The following is a 17,055-nucleotide window of genomic DNA, read 5'->3' on the forward strand; positions in this document are numbered from 1 at the left end:
ATCCCCTGCAGTGCCTCCCTGTGGCAACACCCAGTAACTGCGTGTTACAGGATCGACTGCCAGTCTGAACTGCAGGGTATGGCAGAGCAGTAGCGCAGTTAGGAGGACATTAACTGGTGACTGTGGCATTACTGGTGCTGCACTCTTAATATAATAAGAATCTACATTTCATTTACTGTATCAGTGTAATACACACACTCTTCTTCTTGTACGTACTGTGTTATTTATTTACTCTTCTGGTCATTCCAGTTTTGTAATCATCCCTTCACCAAACTGAGAGAATAAAATAAATAATAATTAAAAAAAGAACCGTTGTTAAAGAGCATTAGTTTATTTTCCACAGGTTACTTCAGAAACAGGTAATTATGTACAAAATCTGGAATGTTGGATAAATGCATATCAATCATCTCACTGTGGCTGTTTCCAGAGAAACCTTAGAAATACTAGCTATACATTAAAACAGGTGCCTCTGCATTGCAATTTATTGCTGGTTTTACAATCGCAAGTCACTAATGCCATTGTTAACTCTTTTCTCAATTTTTATTTTTTTTTTTTAGAGTATTTACAATTTGATTAGTAAGGTCTAAAGTCCACAGAAGACTGCTAAATAAATAAGAATACGGGAGCGTAAGAAACAGACCAACATGGATGAAGAAAATGTGACAACATGTTTTATCTCCCTAGATTGTCTACAATGTCAGACTGCACGTATTTTGCCATGAATATAAAGTGACCATTACCCCAGAAATTTTTTCCCCCTACTCTTGGAAAGTCAACAGATATCACCAACAGAATTAAAACAAGTAATATAAACAACAGTTCATCCGTGTCAAATATAACATGTGTGTGAAAACATTTGGGAAAAATGCTCATTACATTGTCATTTGAATAAAATTTTTACCAATTTTAGATTCAGTTTAAAAATTGAGGGTACAGCTTCACTTTCCAACAGCTAACTTTAAACAATAAGACTAATGTCATTAAAAGGGATAAAAATTAAAATCCTATTATATATATTGTACAAACAATTCAGTGGTCGCAAATGTACTGCTGGAATTAATGGGGGTCATTACTTGGTGTGTGAATTCTCTCATTTCCATTTGTTTTGGAAACACGTCTCACTGAAGAGTTATTTACCAGTGAATGAATATTAACAGGCTGATTCCATGCAACTGTAAAAATTTGACGACACTGGCTTTAAAACACACATTTTCCCTCCGACACAGTTCTGAGATGCAGCTGTGACTGGATTAGTTTTTCCAACAGTGTAACTTGATTATTTTTGCACAAATGAACACCAGGAGTTGTGGTATTCGAAGCAACAGACAGTACAAAGCCTTGGGCAAAGTGACACAAACATTCACCTTTACACAATGCAGAGAAATCTTTTTTTTCTTTAGCACTACCATACATATTTCCTGTGCCATTTCATTACAAAAAAAAAAAAAAAAAAAAGATTCTTTTCACAATATAAAAATCATGTAAAATCATCAGGGATTACTAAAAGGTTGTGTATCTTTTTTAAAAAAAAATGCTATCTGATGTTGCTTTTCTGAATGAAAATAAAGGCTTTAAATATTGCTTCTAAGCCATTATGCTGCAAATGTACTCAAAGGTTGTGAATGTGTGAATATTGCTTGGGTTCTGGGGTCAGGGGTCCTCCCCTATTCAAACAGTTCAAGGTCTATGGCACTTGACAACTTGCTTCTCCCAACTCTATTCTCTGTACAGCAAAGAAAACAAACAAAAAGACTGAGATGCTGCTCCAAAGTGATGAGTAAAAAGCATGAAAAAACATTTGTATAGACACAAAAGGCAAACTGTGGTCTTTTCCCATGTAAAAACTTAAAAACTGCCAGATGCCGAAACCCCTTAAAACACAAACAAACACTCATCTCATCAGTGGCTGCCTGAGAGATGAAGCCCTTAAAAATAAAACATGTGAAAACGTTGACCTGTTCTTATTCGAATATCTTTCTTTAGTCGTCTCCTGCTTTTGCTTTCTGTCCACAACTTCCAAACTTGCTTTGGTTAACTAGCACAACTCACACCTTTCTCTGCTTAAAGGAACAGTTTTACATTTTAGGAAATGTGCATAATCGCTCGTTGGCTTAGCTTATTTTTTTAAATTACTGGATTTTAGAGATGCTAGCATACCGACTGTGTTACCTTTTGACAGAGCAAAGCTAGCTGCCCCCCCCACACCCACAGTTTCCTGTCTATATGATAACTTTTAAGTTAACCGGCTGCTACCTGTAGTTTCAATCTTCTAATGATCTGCCTTGAAGTGAATAAGTGCATTTCCCCAAATGTCGAACTATTCCTTTAAGCAAAAGCTTCTGACTGGCAAAGCAGATTAAGGCTGAGCAAATACACTTCTCTACTCTCATGTTCCCCAAATATCTGAATTTCCATTCCATTTTCCAGTCTCACTAAATGATCACATGCAGAGTGCATTTCTTCAACATCTGAAAGCTGTGATTCATTTAAACTGTGAAGGATTTTTTTTTTCCCCCACACAGCACAGGTAGTGGTCAGGCCAGGTGATATGCTGAGCAGGTGAGTTGCTGTGAGGATATCTGGGATGGACTGAGGACAGGTGTCTGTACGCTGGAGGGTCTTCACAGGTTTATGGAAGCAGAGGGTGGATGATGTCCTCTTCTCAACCTCTTTGATCTTGCAAGAAGAAATAGAGAAAAAAATCTCTCCAAAAAACAAAATCAAAAAAACCACCTTTATCTACATTCGTCTCCACATGAAAAGCACATAACACTGTCCTCCACATAAGATCGCTCGTTTCAACATCTTAAATTAAAAAAAAGGAAAAAAAAAACAAAAGAAAAGAAAGAAAGGCAGAGTGGATGACAGAAGAGAGGGAGCCCTGCCCCCCTAGTGGTCAATTCATGTCTATCCGCAGAAATAAATCCCAATTTATGACAAAGGATTTATGAGTTTTGGACTAAAAAAAAAGAAAACAAAAAAAAGAAAAGATGATCTGTACAGAGACCACAGTAATTATTTGCATCAGAGCAGGTCATATCTTCAGCTTCTTTTGTATAAAAATATACTGTATATACCACAGTGATGGCCTTTTGAGGACTCGTACTTGCAGATGTTCGTTGCTGTCTCACTTTGATCCACTACATTCAGTGGTTTTCCCCGTTTAATCAAGGCTCCCAAGATCTCTAGTATAAATAGTCCCAACAGGTATCAACAGATCAGCCTCTTCTGTGTATAAAAATATGAGAGTCAACATAAATGTCTCTCTTCTTCTTCTTCTTTCCTCTCATAGCACCCCCACCCCACCCCTTCGGAGGTCAGTTTCAGTTGAGTCTATGCTTGCATTTCTCTTACGATAATCAAATCCACAGTGTTTGGAAATGTCTTGAGGAGGGACACTGCATTCCCATGATCGATATTCACAAAGCTGTATCCATTTGCCTGTGGGGGAAAAAAGAAAACAGAAAAAAGAAAAGAGGGTTGATGAAAACGTCCCGGCAGATTTTTTACTTTGTGGAAAGAGCTTTGTGATATTTGTGATATTGTGAATACCTGGATAATTTTATCTCCAGGCTGAAGAATCTTGGATGCCGGTCCCTCAGGCTGGACCCTTGTCACAAATATACCCTGAAATGATGCAAAATATTTAAATCATCAGCTGCAGTCAAACAACTCTTAAATCTGTGGTAAATGAACAAACGGGAAATGAGGATTTCTGTAAAAATCAAACAGATATTGACTGAACTCAGCGCAGCTCACTAAGAAATATAATCACTGGTGTGAATTTACATTGTCATCTGGACGAAATGGGTTTCCTCGACCTCCCACTCCTCCTGATATACTGAAACCCAGCTCTGGATTCTTCTCCACTTTCACACGCATCTGAAACACACCCACATACTTTCATGAGACATTTATTCACAGTATTTCATTGTTAATTACACAATTCTCCTGTATTAGACTTGAAAAACCACAGCAAGAAATTACTTCTTTAGCTGGCTTCCTAGATAATGTGTATATGAAACTAAATGACTCAAAAGGATATTCAGATTCTTACAGCCTAACTTCCTCAAATTCACTTTTCAGCATCTAAGATAAGATAAGATAAGATAAGATAACATAAGATATTCCTTCATTAGTCCCACAGTGGGGACATTTGCAGTGTCACAGCAGTGGACAGTGCAAAGAAAACTAATTGCAAAATGTGAAGAACCAAATACTTAAGAAAGATAAATAATATAGTAAAATAAAAGATAATATGTACAATCAAATACTAGATGTATAAAATACAAAAAGTAGCAGCAGATAACTCGCATGTATCCACAAGTAATTTCATACAAACCTCTTGCTGCATCGAGTCGTGCGGGATGCGTGGGGGCCCTTGGGGCTGCTGAGAGACTTTGAGCATCAGGTAATCAATGAGCTGCTCTCTGGAAGGGTGGCGGGCCATGGGCGCCTGGCTCATCTGAGGACGACCAGAAGAGCCCATCTGACCGTTCATCAAAGGCACCTGGGAAAACGAAAGCACACAGCGATGAAGGAGCGTGTTTCTGCAGGACTTTCTGGCAACCCGCAGATCCGAGAGTCATTTCACAATCAGCGAGTTTTGAATTTCACAATCTCTTTTTGTCTTTTTGCTCGGCAGCCAAACATCTGCCCCTACATGTACAAGACCTACTTTTCTGTGGGGGTCCAGGGTGTAGCTCTGCTGCCCTTGGGGACTGTACACATCATCCTGAAATAGAGGAAATTGATGATTAATACAAAAACAATGCACCCAAACCTCACTTCACTAAAACCTATTTACAACAAAGGATAACAGACATGGCACGCAATTAGATAGTGACATTAACATTTTTCATGTTGGGTAATGACATTAGGCAGTGAGGTGTAGATTTAGAAGAGAGAAATCTGATTAAAATGATGAAAAGCTGAGATTAAACTGTGCTTAGCCTCTATTCAGACACTAAGCAGCATGTAATTGTGAGTATTAGCCTGTTGGAGATAAAGTGAATCATAAATGTCAAGTGGGGAAGAGGTTACACAACACACTCAGACATCTATCTTCTTTTTAAACCCTCCTCTACAGTTTCTAAAAACCACTTTCTAAAAATCACTTAGATGCAGATTTCTACCACTTACCATCCTCAAACACAGTTTTCATCCCCACACACAAAGTGAGAGGTGATTCTGAAGTGATTGAAAGTTGGAGTGAAGATGATGAAGGAGCAAAGTGAGGATTTGAAGCACAGTTAAAAAGGAAAAGGAAATCATGGTTGCTGAGATTAGTTACAATCACAGGATGATTGGAGTGCGGCAGGGTGGAGGGAGAACGCACAGGGATAATGGCTATGATGTTAAAGAAGCTGGCACGTTTAAAAGGGGGCGTTTTGTACCATATATAACACTTATATTACATATCCGGTTATCAACTTAAGAGCAAAACAAGGTAGGGTTTCCTTAGAGAGAAACTGAGCCTAATGAAAAAGAGCTTAATTTATGCGAACAGGCTTGTCAAATCACAGCTTAGGGTAACACTTTCTGTTGTCAGCGGGATTCAGAGGAAACACAGACTTGCTGTGAATGTGTCACTGGAAATCCAAGACTCTGACTGAACAGACAAACCCGTTTTTTTTTTTTCTCCATAGTACGATGAGCTGTAGATAAAATTAGGTGTGCTACACACAGCTTGTAAATTTTGTGAGGAAGTAGTTTCACTTAGCTGCAGATCTGCTGCAGTCTCTCATTTGTCTCTGATTCTGCAGTGAAGCCACTCAACAAAGTGGATGATGGTACAAAAAACAAGTGGTCCCCTTTTAAACAAGTCTATTTGGCTTAAACAAGAAGGAGCTACACAAACACCCTGTTAGAATACATCTATTTTCTACTCTGAGAAAACATCACATGTGCTAGGAAGGGGGTGTGTGGTCGTGACAAATAATGTATACTTTCATTTGTCTATAACAGGACAAGTGAAAGATGACCTCTGAGGGTCAGTGATCACTTCCCAATGTCAAGGAGAGAAGGAAACAGACATTCCCTTTTCTTCTAAAGGATGTGAAACTAGCATGATCTGGACGCGCCGGCTTAGTATGAGCTGCAGGAGCTAACTACCAAGTTCACAGTACTCACACAGAAGCCCAGAGCTCCGTAGGGCTGTCCCTCTCTGGCATTAAAGACCAGAGACCCTCGGCTGGCATGCATATCCCTACAGCTGCCGTAGTGAGACCAGCTCAGCGGAGCGGTATTGGAATTATAGGAGCGAGACAGTGCGTTCTGAACAGAGCGGACGACATGGAACAACCAGCACCAACCGACATGTCAGCGGTGGCCATGCAATCCACCAAATGAGAACGACATAAAAAGACACAACAGAAAGGTTTACACAGAATAAACAGACAAAACATGCAGAGAATCAGAAGCATTTTGCACACAGACGGGTTAGTAAGCAACGTCACGTAAAGGGTCAGTTCTGTAATGGTGTTTATCCATACAGGTAGCTTTGGTTTTGAGATGTCTAAACAATAAGAGGTGAATTAAATTTCATTTGTGGTGCTCAAAACACTGAAACATTACATTTAACAAATTTCAGGAACATCTCTCTCCATCTATAATTCTCCCAACACTATCATCAGCACGGAATATTTCTTCAGTAGAAAGTAGTTCCAGTAACAAAAATGCTGATATTTGGCCTCAAGATTATTCACATTAACCGAGTCGTTGTTTCTGCTGCTGAATCTTTACCTGTAACTGTTCAATGCTGTGAGTCTTATTGTTTCAGGCTGGCGGCACAAATGTCAGAGAAAGATTTTTTTTTTTTTTTAAACCAAGACAAATAAAACCAAAGCTATCTGCAAAGCTATGAAGATCTGAGAAGGTGTGTTTTTTTACTATTTGTGTAGGTGAAACAATCCTTTAAAAAGGGACTAAAGAAAAGCTTTTTATATATTTTAATCTTATTCACATAATGCTGTGATGGTCTTTGGCACTAATGAAGTAATTTTAGCAACATTGCGTGTGAGGAGGAGCATGTTTATACTGTTGGTTCCCTCAGAGTGATCTGGTCATGGGTTATCCAGCACAAAAACACTAACAGTTCATTGTTCTGGAAGCTGGCAGTTATATCTTAGTACTTTTATACCTTCTCCATTTTCTTGGCCTCGATGTGCCGCATCACCTGGTCTCTCCAGTCTGCTGGCACCCTTCCTCCTCCCACCTGTCCAGGGCCGTCCAGGAGCGAGTGCTCGGACTTCACCCTGGTGTTGGGCCTCTTGCTGGGGCTGCCGTGCTGGTAATTGAAATCGCAGACAGACATGGTCCTCTCTGGAAGCTCGTGGGGTTGCGGCCTGGCGCCGAGAGGCCTGGAAGCTCCGGGTACATCGATGCTGTACGTGCGAGCTGACAGGGGTCTCTGCATGGCCTGGCTCATCGCCAGCGGCCCCCTGGCGAGGGTGTGAATGTCCCTGTATGTCATGTATTCCCCCTCTGGCACCTGCATGCGCCTGGGGTCACCCATGGAAGCCGTGGACGTGGTGCTGCTTTGCCTCTGCAGAGTGCTGCTTCTCGGCTGGCTGCCAGTAGAATGAAGTCTCTCCTTAGCCCACATGTCGCCGCTGGGTTTGGGAGCCATGGAAGGCCCCCTTTGCTGCGGCTGTAGAGGGTACGGCGGCGCCTGATTACGATTGGAGTAGTTGGTGTTGGCTAGTGAGTGTGGAGGAGGAGGAGGAGGAGGGAGGTAGCCTTGGTGCTCCGGGGGCATGGGCGTTCTCTGGGACCAGAGGCCATCTTTTGGCATGGCACTGCTTGTGTACTGTATGTTGTACTGAGGAGGAGGGATGCCCATGGCCATGCTGGAGGAGGCTGGATATCTGCTGGTGCTGGCAGGAGGCTTAGAGGAGGAGAGCAGGTCTGAGGAAGATGCAGAGGAGCTGGGGTAGACCTGGAGAGTCTGGTCGTTGAGTAGCTGACTGGCTGACTTGCTCCTGACTATGCTCTGGCCCTGAGCTCCTGGGCCCGGGCCGGCTCCTGCCATCCTCGTCATTGCTGCCGTATCATAGGAGTCATCGTCCCCTTCAAAGGAGTACAGCCTCATGCCCCCTGTTTCTATGTTGCTGACGCTGTGAGACTTCATCACCTGTGGGGGATGGCACCTTTTGTCTGGAGACAGTTCCTCTGTGCTGCGAGACAGAGACATGTCACTGCTGGCTGTCACGCCTGTCGAGGCCACATGCACAGCAGATGTCTCCACTCTCATGGCTTGACTTTTGTTCCCCAGACTATTGATGCAGTCACTGACCTGCTGGTTTCCATTCTGTAAATGCTCCAGGTTGTCATTGCTAAAACCCTGCTTGCTGTCTAAGTCATCCCGGGCCACTGAACCATTCTTGGTTTTTCCCAGCTCATCCAGCTGAACCATGTTGTCGGTCGGCAGCTTGGACACGTTCATATTGATCTGGTCCCACTTGGTGTAGGTGTTTTCCATGCCGTTGTTAAATCCCTTCTCAATGAAGGCCAATCTGGCTTCCATGGACAGGTCGTAGTCGCCCAGTTTTTCTGGCGGGGTCTGCTGGGTTTTCAAAAGGGCTTGAAGAGACGTTTCAGAGCCATTACCATTATGGAGGAGAGGGGTGGTGTCTTTAGGCTGGTTCATATTCTCATCTTCTTGCCTAAAACGTAGGAAAAAAAAAAGAACTTGTAGTACACAGCAGGAGAAGAGTCTTCTTTATTACTCCGTGTTCAACATGCTGAAGAAGGATACCTACCGGCTTTTTGGGAGGAAGGGCATTTTTGCCTCTCTCTCGGGGGTGCACAGAGAGTTGTCCTGACTGCTGTCAGTGGTCAGAGACACTGAGTCGGACATGCGGGACGGTGATGAACAGTTACTGTTGTTCTGGTTGCTGTTGGCCACTGTGTCATCCAGCAGAGAGTCTGCGTCTTTCCCATCATCTGTTCATGAGAAATATCAGTGAGTGTACGGTATCTCCACAATATCAGTTGTCCACTTCAAATACTACATGTCAGTGACAACAAAATCTTTACCTTTTTTGTCCTTACTTAAAGTCACTACTTTAGGCTGGTTGATGGAGATCTCAATAAGAGGCGGTCTCATTTCTGCAATTTTCATCTCCTCCTCTTCATCCGACAGCTCCTCAGAATCCTGAAGAAAAACAATCATTTTCTTAAAGCTGCATTTTTCAGATAAAGGTTAATTACATTCTTGCTTTACTTTATATTGTGAGAACTCCTAATAATTTTGAGGGCTAATTATATGCGAACCTCCAGTGTGTCCTCATGGTTCATCATGGAGCCCTCTGAGGATTTGAGTGGGACTCTTTGGGAGCTGTAAGACGTGTTTGAGGTGTCTTTTGATTCCAGTGCAGAGGGATTGTGGGCGGATACTTGGCGCTCCTTGTCTGACGGCATACCGTTGGGGCAAGGCGCCTCTATCACCTGCGCAACCACAGTCCAGGAGGTCAAGATTTTGTATTAAAAAATCTTCACTTGGATGTAGAAAATGTGTTTTATTAAAAAGGAACTCAAGTGAGGTGAACAAAAACACCCACGTCCTTACCTTAACACCCACGTCCTGCACTCCAATATGGTTCCTCTCGATCGGTTTTGGATCTTTCCCCGACTCGTCACTTGACTCATCCTCCTTCAGCCTGTGAGCCACAGACTGGGCGGTCTTCACCATGTTCTTCAGCTCGTCTGGGTACGGTGTGGGGTAGCGCTTCAGGTTTCCCTCCTGGAGGAATACAAGCAGACTTCAAATCAAAAATAATGTGACGGCGCGGGGAGTGGTGAAATGTTAGTTTGAAGAGATGATTTTCCCCACTAAGTCTGGACAACAAGTGAGTGTTCAATGGGAGCTGCGTGGAGAGCGATGTGTATGACATGCATTCAATATCACACAGAAACATTTCCCCGAGATAAACTGGCACTAAGGATGAATGTTTTAAGAAACTTTAGTTTTATGCTTAGAGAGTTTTATGCTTAGAGCCATCTGTCAAATTCGGCGAGTAAAGATCTCCTATGACCTCCAACAATGTTTTACTACAAAAAAAAGTTGCAGAAAATGGGACATGAGGGACCTTTTATGTGAAAACAGCTACAACAAAGTGAAGGTTGTTGCCTAACTCTGCTTTAATGGCCCTTGCAGCTGTGGTAAATCATGTCACCACAGTCATTTTCCTTTCCCAATTATGTGAACAGTGACAAATGTGGGACACTAACCCTTGGGGGTGTTTCTCTCTCATCCTTGTCCTCGTCGCACTCAAAGGCCACCTGAGCTCGGTGCTTGCGTTGTTCCTCCCAGAGAGTCGGATTGAAGCTCTCAGAGTCAGAGTTGGGAATGTCTGTGTAAGAAAAAAAAAAAAAGAAGAAGAAAGAAGCAGAAATCAGGATGTGAATAATTTCTTAGCTTTTAATTAAGGCTTTGTAAGTCATCCCCACTGAGTTCAGTTCATGCAAATCTGACTTTGACCACAAGGTGGTGCAAAGACAACATGACTGCCTGCCAATAAATAGAAAGAGTTGTGTGTGAGGAACTTGAAATTCTGAAGTTAACCCCTTTGAGCTCTTGGAAGTGTTGTTCTCATAAACTGCTTTCAAATGAAATAGTATTTAAAAAAAACAAAAAACAAAAAGGAACTGTATTTTGAAATGCTTGACCCTGTTCTTCAATCTGACAATCCAGCTAAATTATAAAATGTAAAACGGCAAATTTATTGCTCACCAGTAAAGCAAAACATAAAAAGTACAGTACTTGCGCAACAAATTTACTTGGCTCCATCTCACGCCTTCGCTATCACTCCTGTGTGACTTTAACGCGTTGGTAAGGAAGAAGCGAGAATGCTGTGAAAATGACGTCATGATGGTTGTGGTTCTAATATTGCTGCTTTCCTGAGACTCTGCAATTGCATCTTGCATTGCTGCTCTGCTCTCTCTGTTGTGTCTGTCATGTCTGTGGCAACTGGTGCAACCAATTTGAAACTTGACCAAGAGTATCATTGCAAATACATGCCCTTCTGGTTTTTTTTCAAAGTTGATGTCATTTTCTCATGTTTGCACACACACGTTTGTACACTGTAATTAAAAGCTAGTCCTTCAAGCTCTAGAGTGCAAATCAGTCAGTGTGGTTTCCTGTGTTAAAATGCTCTTTATCTCTGTATGTATATATTTAAAGGACCAGTGTCTAAGATCAAGGGGGATCTCTTGGTAGAATAATATTCATACTTATGTTTTCATTAGTGTAAATCACTTGAAACTAGAACTAGATATCATTACATCCTACAGACAGAGAATCTCACCATCATGCAACTAAATTCTGATAAGGTGATCTTACTTTTAGATTTCTAATTTCTAATTCTAAGCCGACATCAGCTAAACTTAGATCATATCAAGAAGTGGTTGTCTACAACTTTAACACCACACACCAGATTGTGAATGTGCAGTGGATAATATGAGTCACCTCGTGTGTACTCTCCATATCAACGTGTAGTAAAACATAATAATGGCAGTCAGGTCATGACTTATTCCAGCTTCTCAGGAAAAGGACAAGGAAACAGATAAAGCTCTTTTGGAGAAATTACCACTAAGTACTATGGAAAATGGTACAAAGCAGATGACTGGCAGAGAGCAAATAGAGGTGAGAACTACAGTCACCTTTGTGGTGGTGCAACATTATCTTAAAAATCAAGCAGCTGACTCTCAACCATCTCAGCAGTTCAAGCATGCAGATCTTGAACCGCTAATTACTCTGAAGCTGAGCTGCATCAGGGTCAGTGCAAGCTGTCTGGTGCAACAGGAAACCAAACCCAAATAACAGCTGCTTGACAAGCGAAGGAGACTAGTGTTTCTTCTGCAGCCTTGGTCTCAGGTAACGAGGACCCTCATCAAATATGGATTCAGGGATCCCTGCAGGTCACCTGTAGGACTGCTATGAATCAGATGGTAGCTGTAGTCATGGTGAGGCCTGAGAATCTTACATCAAAATTCAAATTCATTTATTTTACCTAAAAATGTGATCTTAGTGACTTATTTTATTCAACTTTTTTATTTTCAAGCTGGATATGTACCGTCACCTTCCCCAACCTTTGTTTTATCTTATAAATTGTGCTCATATGAGTCATACAAGTAAAGTTGTATGAGTTAAATGACTGCTTGGTAGCACTGATTAATTAACGAGCCCCAGTCTTTAATACCCAGCTTTACTGCTAAGAACTGATTAATGAAAACAGGTCAGAAACATTTGCAGTTTGAGCGTCTGTCAGATGAATCATGGGAGAATATAAAAGAGAAATTAAGTCTTGTTGAGTGCACAGTACTCACAGTCCTCAGTCCTGGTTTGCTGCGGGAACATGTAGTTAGTCAGCACGGTTTTGTGTGTCTCTGGATCCTCCTCTTTCTGGAGAGGGATCAGCGGCTTTGACTGCGGGAGACAAAAAGTAGGTTTGCGTGTGCTAACTGCAATCAGCAGGACTTTCACTTTCACGACCCTCAGTGTAGAAAGAGTTTCCCGGTGTTCTCTCTGTGCCTCGCTCCTGCGTGGCAAGTAAACTGGTCGACATCACGCAAAAGACGATGGAGGGAAAAACACATCCCAAGATGCACCGAATGATGTTTCCTCCAAAATCCCCACAGTTATTCAGAACGGAGTTTCTTTCCTTCTAATCTGCTTCGACTGGGACGTTACTTAAGTACATCAGGGCGTCTCTTCCCATCATCCGTTCCTTGTCGAAGCCCCATCAGTGTCCCGTAGGCCCCGTCACAAATGTAGCACCTGCTCCTTGTGTCTCAGTGCCTGTTGCCTCTTTTGGGTTTAATTTCTGCCCTGCTGACACGACACGTGCTGGGCTCCTGACACCCAGTAAGTAAAGCTAAATTATATAGCACCTTTATGGTGTCACAAAGTTTTTAACAAGTCTGTAAAATTGAAGGAAATGACCATCCTCACACACTATAATGCCCCAAAAACCTCTGTAAAAGAACTGTTTGTACAAATAAGATTTCAGAGAAAATTAAAAACAGCCACCTTGATAGATCTCATGTTTATATGAAAGCTGATTCACGAGCCTGGAGACAAAAGCACAGCCGTAAAGCCCTGGTTATATGACCCTAAAGCCTTGCCTGTGCAGCATCCTGTTAAGAATTCAAAAAGACTGACTGTGGAGAGCCTCGTAAGTGATAAGAAAAATTTTATTCAGTATTCAAGAGGCAGCTGACCTGAGGCCAGGACAGGGGAGATGTGGGCTCCACAGCTGATCTGAACAGCAGTTTTTCTGCAGCAGTCTCATAGAGCTGCAGTTTTTCTGTGACAATTTGTTTAGACATTCGAACAGAGACCTACAATAGTCCAGCCAGGATGAGAAAAAGGCATGAATAATTGATTTGTATAATGCAGTAAGAATCAACAGACTGTAATTTAGAAATATTTATAAGCTTGGAAACACAAACACACTGCAGCAATGCAGTCTTCTCCAACCTCACTTTTCCTTTGCACACATAAAAACCCCTCTGCTAAGCTTGTTATAAGTAGTTCCACAATTCCTTTCCCATGCAAAGCTACACTGCTTTAACAAAGTAGGACTCCAACACACTTCCTCACACACGAGCTGACCACACTCAGACATTTCCACTTCAGTTAGTCTTATCTTGTGTCCGGTCGAGGGCCGCATAGGCCGAGGCAGAAGTCCAAATTTCAAGTACCCTGATCTCTCATTTAAGTCCGCCTTACTTCCGACTAGCTGCTGCTGCCTTATCTCATAAACAGACCTCATCATTCAGGTTTGTGTCATACCACTTTGACAGGCTTAACAGGCTCATCTACACCACCATACTGTAAGCCCTTAAACATTTACTACGGTCATGACATTCATTAGGATCCTCCAACACTTTGAAGATGTAGAGTTTAGGGTTTCACCATCCGACCTGCGATGCCATTTGGCACGTTTCGATCAAATGTCCTCCTGGAAGTGGTTTGCTGCATTTTTAATGTGTTTTCCTGTGAGCTATTTGACTTAGGTAGATTAATTTATACCTTAATGCAGTGGCCAGTCACGTAAACCCGCTTAAATTACAGTCTCTATAGCACGGACAGTTGTCTCACAGCTCTGAACCCAGTAGCACCTTTTGTGTTTTATTCATAATACATGTGATCTTACCTGATTTTCAGACAGCCACATTGCAGTCATCTGGTTCAGTTTAGTGAAACTGTAAGGAAGATTCTTCAACCTGCAGTGGAACAAAAACACAGGTACTCAGCAAACTAAAAGGCTCACAAACCTAAAGCACGTTTCTATATCATTCCCGTGTTATGTATTTTATTTTAGTCTATATCAAATTCCTTGTGTGAGCAGAATTTAATCTACAAGGGCCCACTATAAAGCTAGTGTGCAGCTATATTTCATTTTTATTTCATTTAAAAAAAAAAAAAACCCAAAAAAAACAAAAAACAGTCAGTGCTGTGGGGAGGTGGCCAAAGTTATTCAGTGTACTTGGCACAGAGCAGACAGGAGGAATGGAAAACCCCTGATTAAAACCTCAATCAGGCTTTAGTTTCCAAACCCATTTTCAATCTGGCCAGAATTAAGATCATTCACTCATGACGTTGTAATTAGTAAGTAATATTTCAGAGTATGTGTGTATGTGTGTGTATGTGTATGTGTGTGTGTGTCTTCTTGCAAGAATGAAACTAAGACATTCATTTGTTTTCACCAATGTACACAGTTCAAAATGAAACCTCAGGAATACCCATCAAAAACGGCAGAGAAAAGAACTGCGAGAACAGAATATTTTTTATTTTGTGATTAAATCAGCTGATCATCCAACACCACATGGCGACATCTTTAAATGTCTTGTTCTCTCTGACCAATGGAACAATCTCAAACTGATTCAAATTATAAGGATATAAAACGGAGAAAAACCTGAGAATGTGGAGCTGGAGATCAATTTGAATTTTTTGCTCAGAAAATGAAAATGATTTTTAGAATAGTAAAATAATCCAAAATATATATATATATATATATAAAAAAAAAAAAATCAGCATTTTGTCCCTGCACTTGACCTTCATTATGCATGCACACTGTCAATCCAGACTCACTTGTTGTTGCTAAGATTGATGACCTTGAGCTTCTGCATGTCACCCATCTCGTCAGGCAAAGACTCCAGCTTGTTGGAATGTAGAAACAGCACAGTTGCATTCTTCCAGTTGCCCATCTGTGAGGGGAGGAAACCGAGAAAACCAGGCTGACATGATGCACCACTCAACACACACACACACAAACACACACACACACACACACACACACACACACACACACAAATATACTTTAGTGTGCATGCTCTACCTCAGGGGGAAGCTGGGTGAGGAAGTTGTGATCTGCAGCAAAGGTGCGCATGCAGACACACTGGCCAACGGAGGAAGGCAAGGCTTCAATCTCATTGAAACTGCAGTCCAGCTCCTCCAGAGATGTCAGCCTGAGACAACAGGTAGTCAGAGGAGAAAGAGAGGAGGACTTTAACCATGTGGTGCAAGTGCTGGATACACTGTTCATATACTTTTATACTTTTCATTCATACCTGGTGCGATATCTGTAATGGTCTGAGCAACTTCAGCTCATTCACAATGCTACTGATAGAGTCCTGACAAAGATCAAGAAAACTGAACACAACACATCAGGCCTGAGGTCTTTTCACTGGTGTCTAGTGTTTCAGAGAACAGAGTTTATAGAATATAGAGCCTATAAATCTTTCAGTGGCTTAGGAGCAAAATACATCTCTGACTGTCTGGGCCTCTTGGCTTCTCAGGTCATCAGGCAGAGGCTGCAACTGTTCCCAGAGTGTAAACTAAACGTGGAGAAGCAGCACTCTCAGAGCTGGAACAAACTTCCAGAGGATAACAGACTTGCACCAACTTTGACCACCTTCGAATCTGGGTTTAAGACTTTCATATTCTGCACTACCTTTAACAGAACCTTAGACACTCGTCAGGAGCATCTTTATCTTTCCTGTATTTATGACACTCTTTAATTTCCTCTAAAATTATGAATTTTAATGTTTTTATGCTTTTCTTTTACATTTTTTAATGTAAAATGTACTTTGAATTGCTTTTGTGTATGAAATGTTCCAAACAAAGAAACTTGCCTTGACGTAAACACTATATCACAGATATGGGATGCCAACATGGTAAAATAAGATCTCCTAGTCCGTCAAACAAGGTGGCATCACAGGGGCATCATGAGATTGTGAAATGTTTCTTTATTTCTCTACAAAAAACATGGGCAACATTTCAATATAACCATTTCCTACGCAGGCAAATATACTATAAACCAACTACACAAAACCTCCCAATACACTGACAAGAAGGGGTTAAGTTCGTGTTCAAACACAGAACTCAGATCAACTTTGGTTCAGACCAGTTAGCGTGACAACATCTTACAGTATCAGCGAAATGCTTAAAGACATTTACACCAAAGCGGATGCGTCTTAAAAGCTTCATGGACGTCATTTAAAAACAGTAAGGTTTTTAAACAGAGCTCGTGGTGACCGAGAAGTGCAGTGCAGCTGGGGCTTTCTGCTGAATGAAAAATGCAAATGCACTCTGGGGATTCAGATGAATGCGAAGGGAGCCTGACCTGCGGGAGAGCTATTGTGTTATAGCACCATCAAACTCCAAAACACCGGATTTGACCCCGTACCTGCCGTAGGGGGTATACAGACCACGGACGAGCAACACAGTGCAGCAAAACTGTGCGGAATAAAATCAGCTGCGTATAAATGAAAAAAAAAAAAAAAAAAAGAAATCAGCTTGCTTAAGCTAAAATCCTTGCATGGGATTAAACTAAACCATAGGCTTTGTCACATAATCTGTGTCAAAGTACACAAGGAGACACTCTCTAACATAAGGGATAATTCACGGTGTTTGGAAACAATGAATTAGAAACAAAACTGCACAGCTGTAAAAGTAACTGTCAGTTGATGCAGATTTGTTTCTGTCATTTCTGTGGAAGTGAACTGATTTAAAAAAACAAAACAAAACAAAACCAAAAAAAACCA

The 17,055-nt window shown here is 41.6% G+C and overlaps 1 protein-coding gene across 3 annotated transcripts in view; it reads right to left on the minus strand.

Annotated features, from left to right (window-relative positions):
- Positions 1-312: 312 nt before the first annotated feature.
- Positions 313-17,055, minus strand: part of erbin (erbb2 interacting protein) — a 51,645-nt gene continuing 34,902 nt past the window's right edge. The window contains exons 12-27 of one of the 3 annotated variants that reach the window (XM_087178251.1): positions 15,348-15,477; positions 15,101-15,216; positions 14,163-14,232; positions 12,331-12,430; positions 10,234-10,355; positions 9,572-9,745; positions 9,277-9,450; positions 9,040-9,157; positions 8,763-8,946; positions 7,142-8,666; positions 6,133-6,276; positions 4,679-4,735; positions 4,343-4,510; positions 3,790-3,882; positions 3,553-3,627; positions 313-3,441 (exon numbers count right to left, since the gene is read on the minus strand). In XM_087178251.1, coding sequence (XP_087034377.1) covers positions 3,334-3,441; positions 3,553-3,627; positions 3,790-3,882; positions 4,343-4,510; positions 4,679-4,735; positions 6,133-6,276; positions 7,142-8,666; positions 8,763-8,946; positions 9,040-9,157; positions 9,277-9,450; positions 9,572-9,745; positions 10,234-10,355; positions 12,331-12,430; positions 14,163-14,232; positions 15,101-15,216; positions 15,348-15,477 — 3,358 coding nt within the window. In that variant the 3' untranslated portion in view covers positions 313-3,333. The remainder of the gene's footprint in view (positions 3,442-3,552; positions 3,628-3,789; positions 3,883-4,342; positions 4,511-4,678; positions 4,736-6,132; positions 6,277-7,141; positions 8,667-8,762; positions 8,947-9,039; positions 9,158-9,276; positions 9,451-9,571; positions 9,746-10,233; positions 10,356-12,330; positions 12,431-14,162; positions 14,233-15,100; positions 15,217-15,347; positions 15,478-17,055) is intronic. The other 2 variants (XM_087178250.1, XM_023422251.2) reach the window with 2 other exon arrangements.

The sequence above is a fragment of the Seriola lalandi genome, unplaced genomic scaffold, assembly GCF_002814215.2.
Source record: "Seriola lalandi dorsalis isolate HSWRI2012SDOR001 ecotype SW California unplaced genomic scaffold, Sedor1 jcf7180002054680, whole genome shotgun sequence".
NCBI classification, from domain to species: Eukaryota; Metazoa; Chordata; class Actinopteri; order Carangiformes; family Carangidae; genus Seriola; species Seriola lalandi.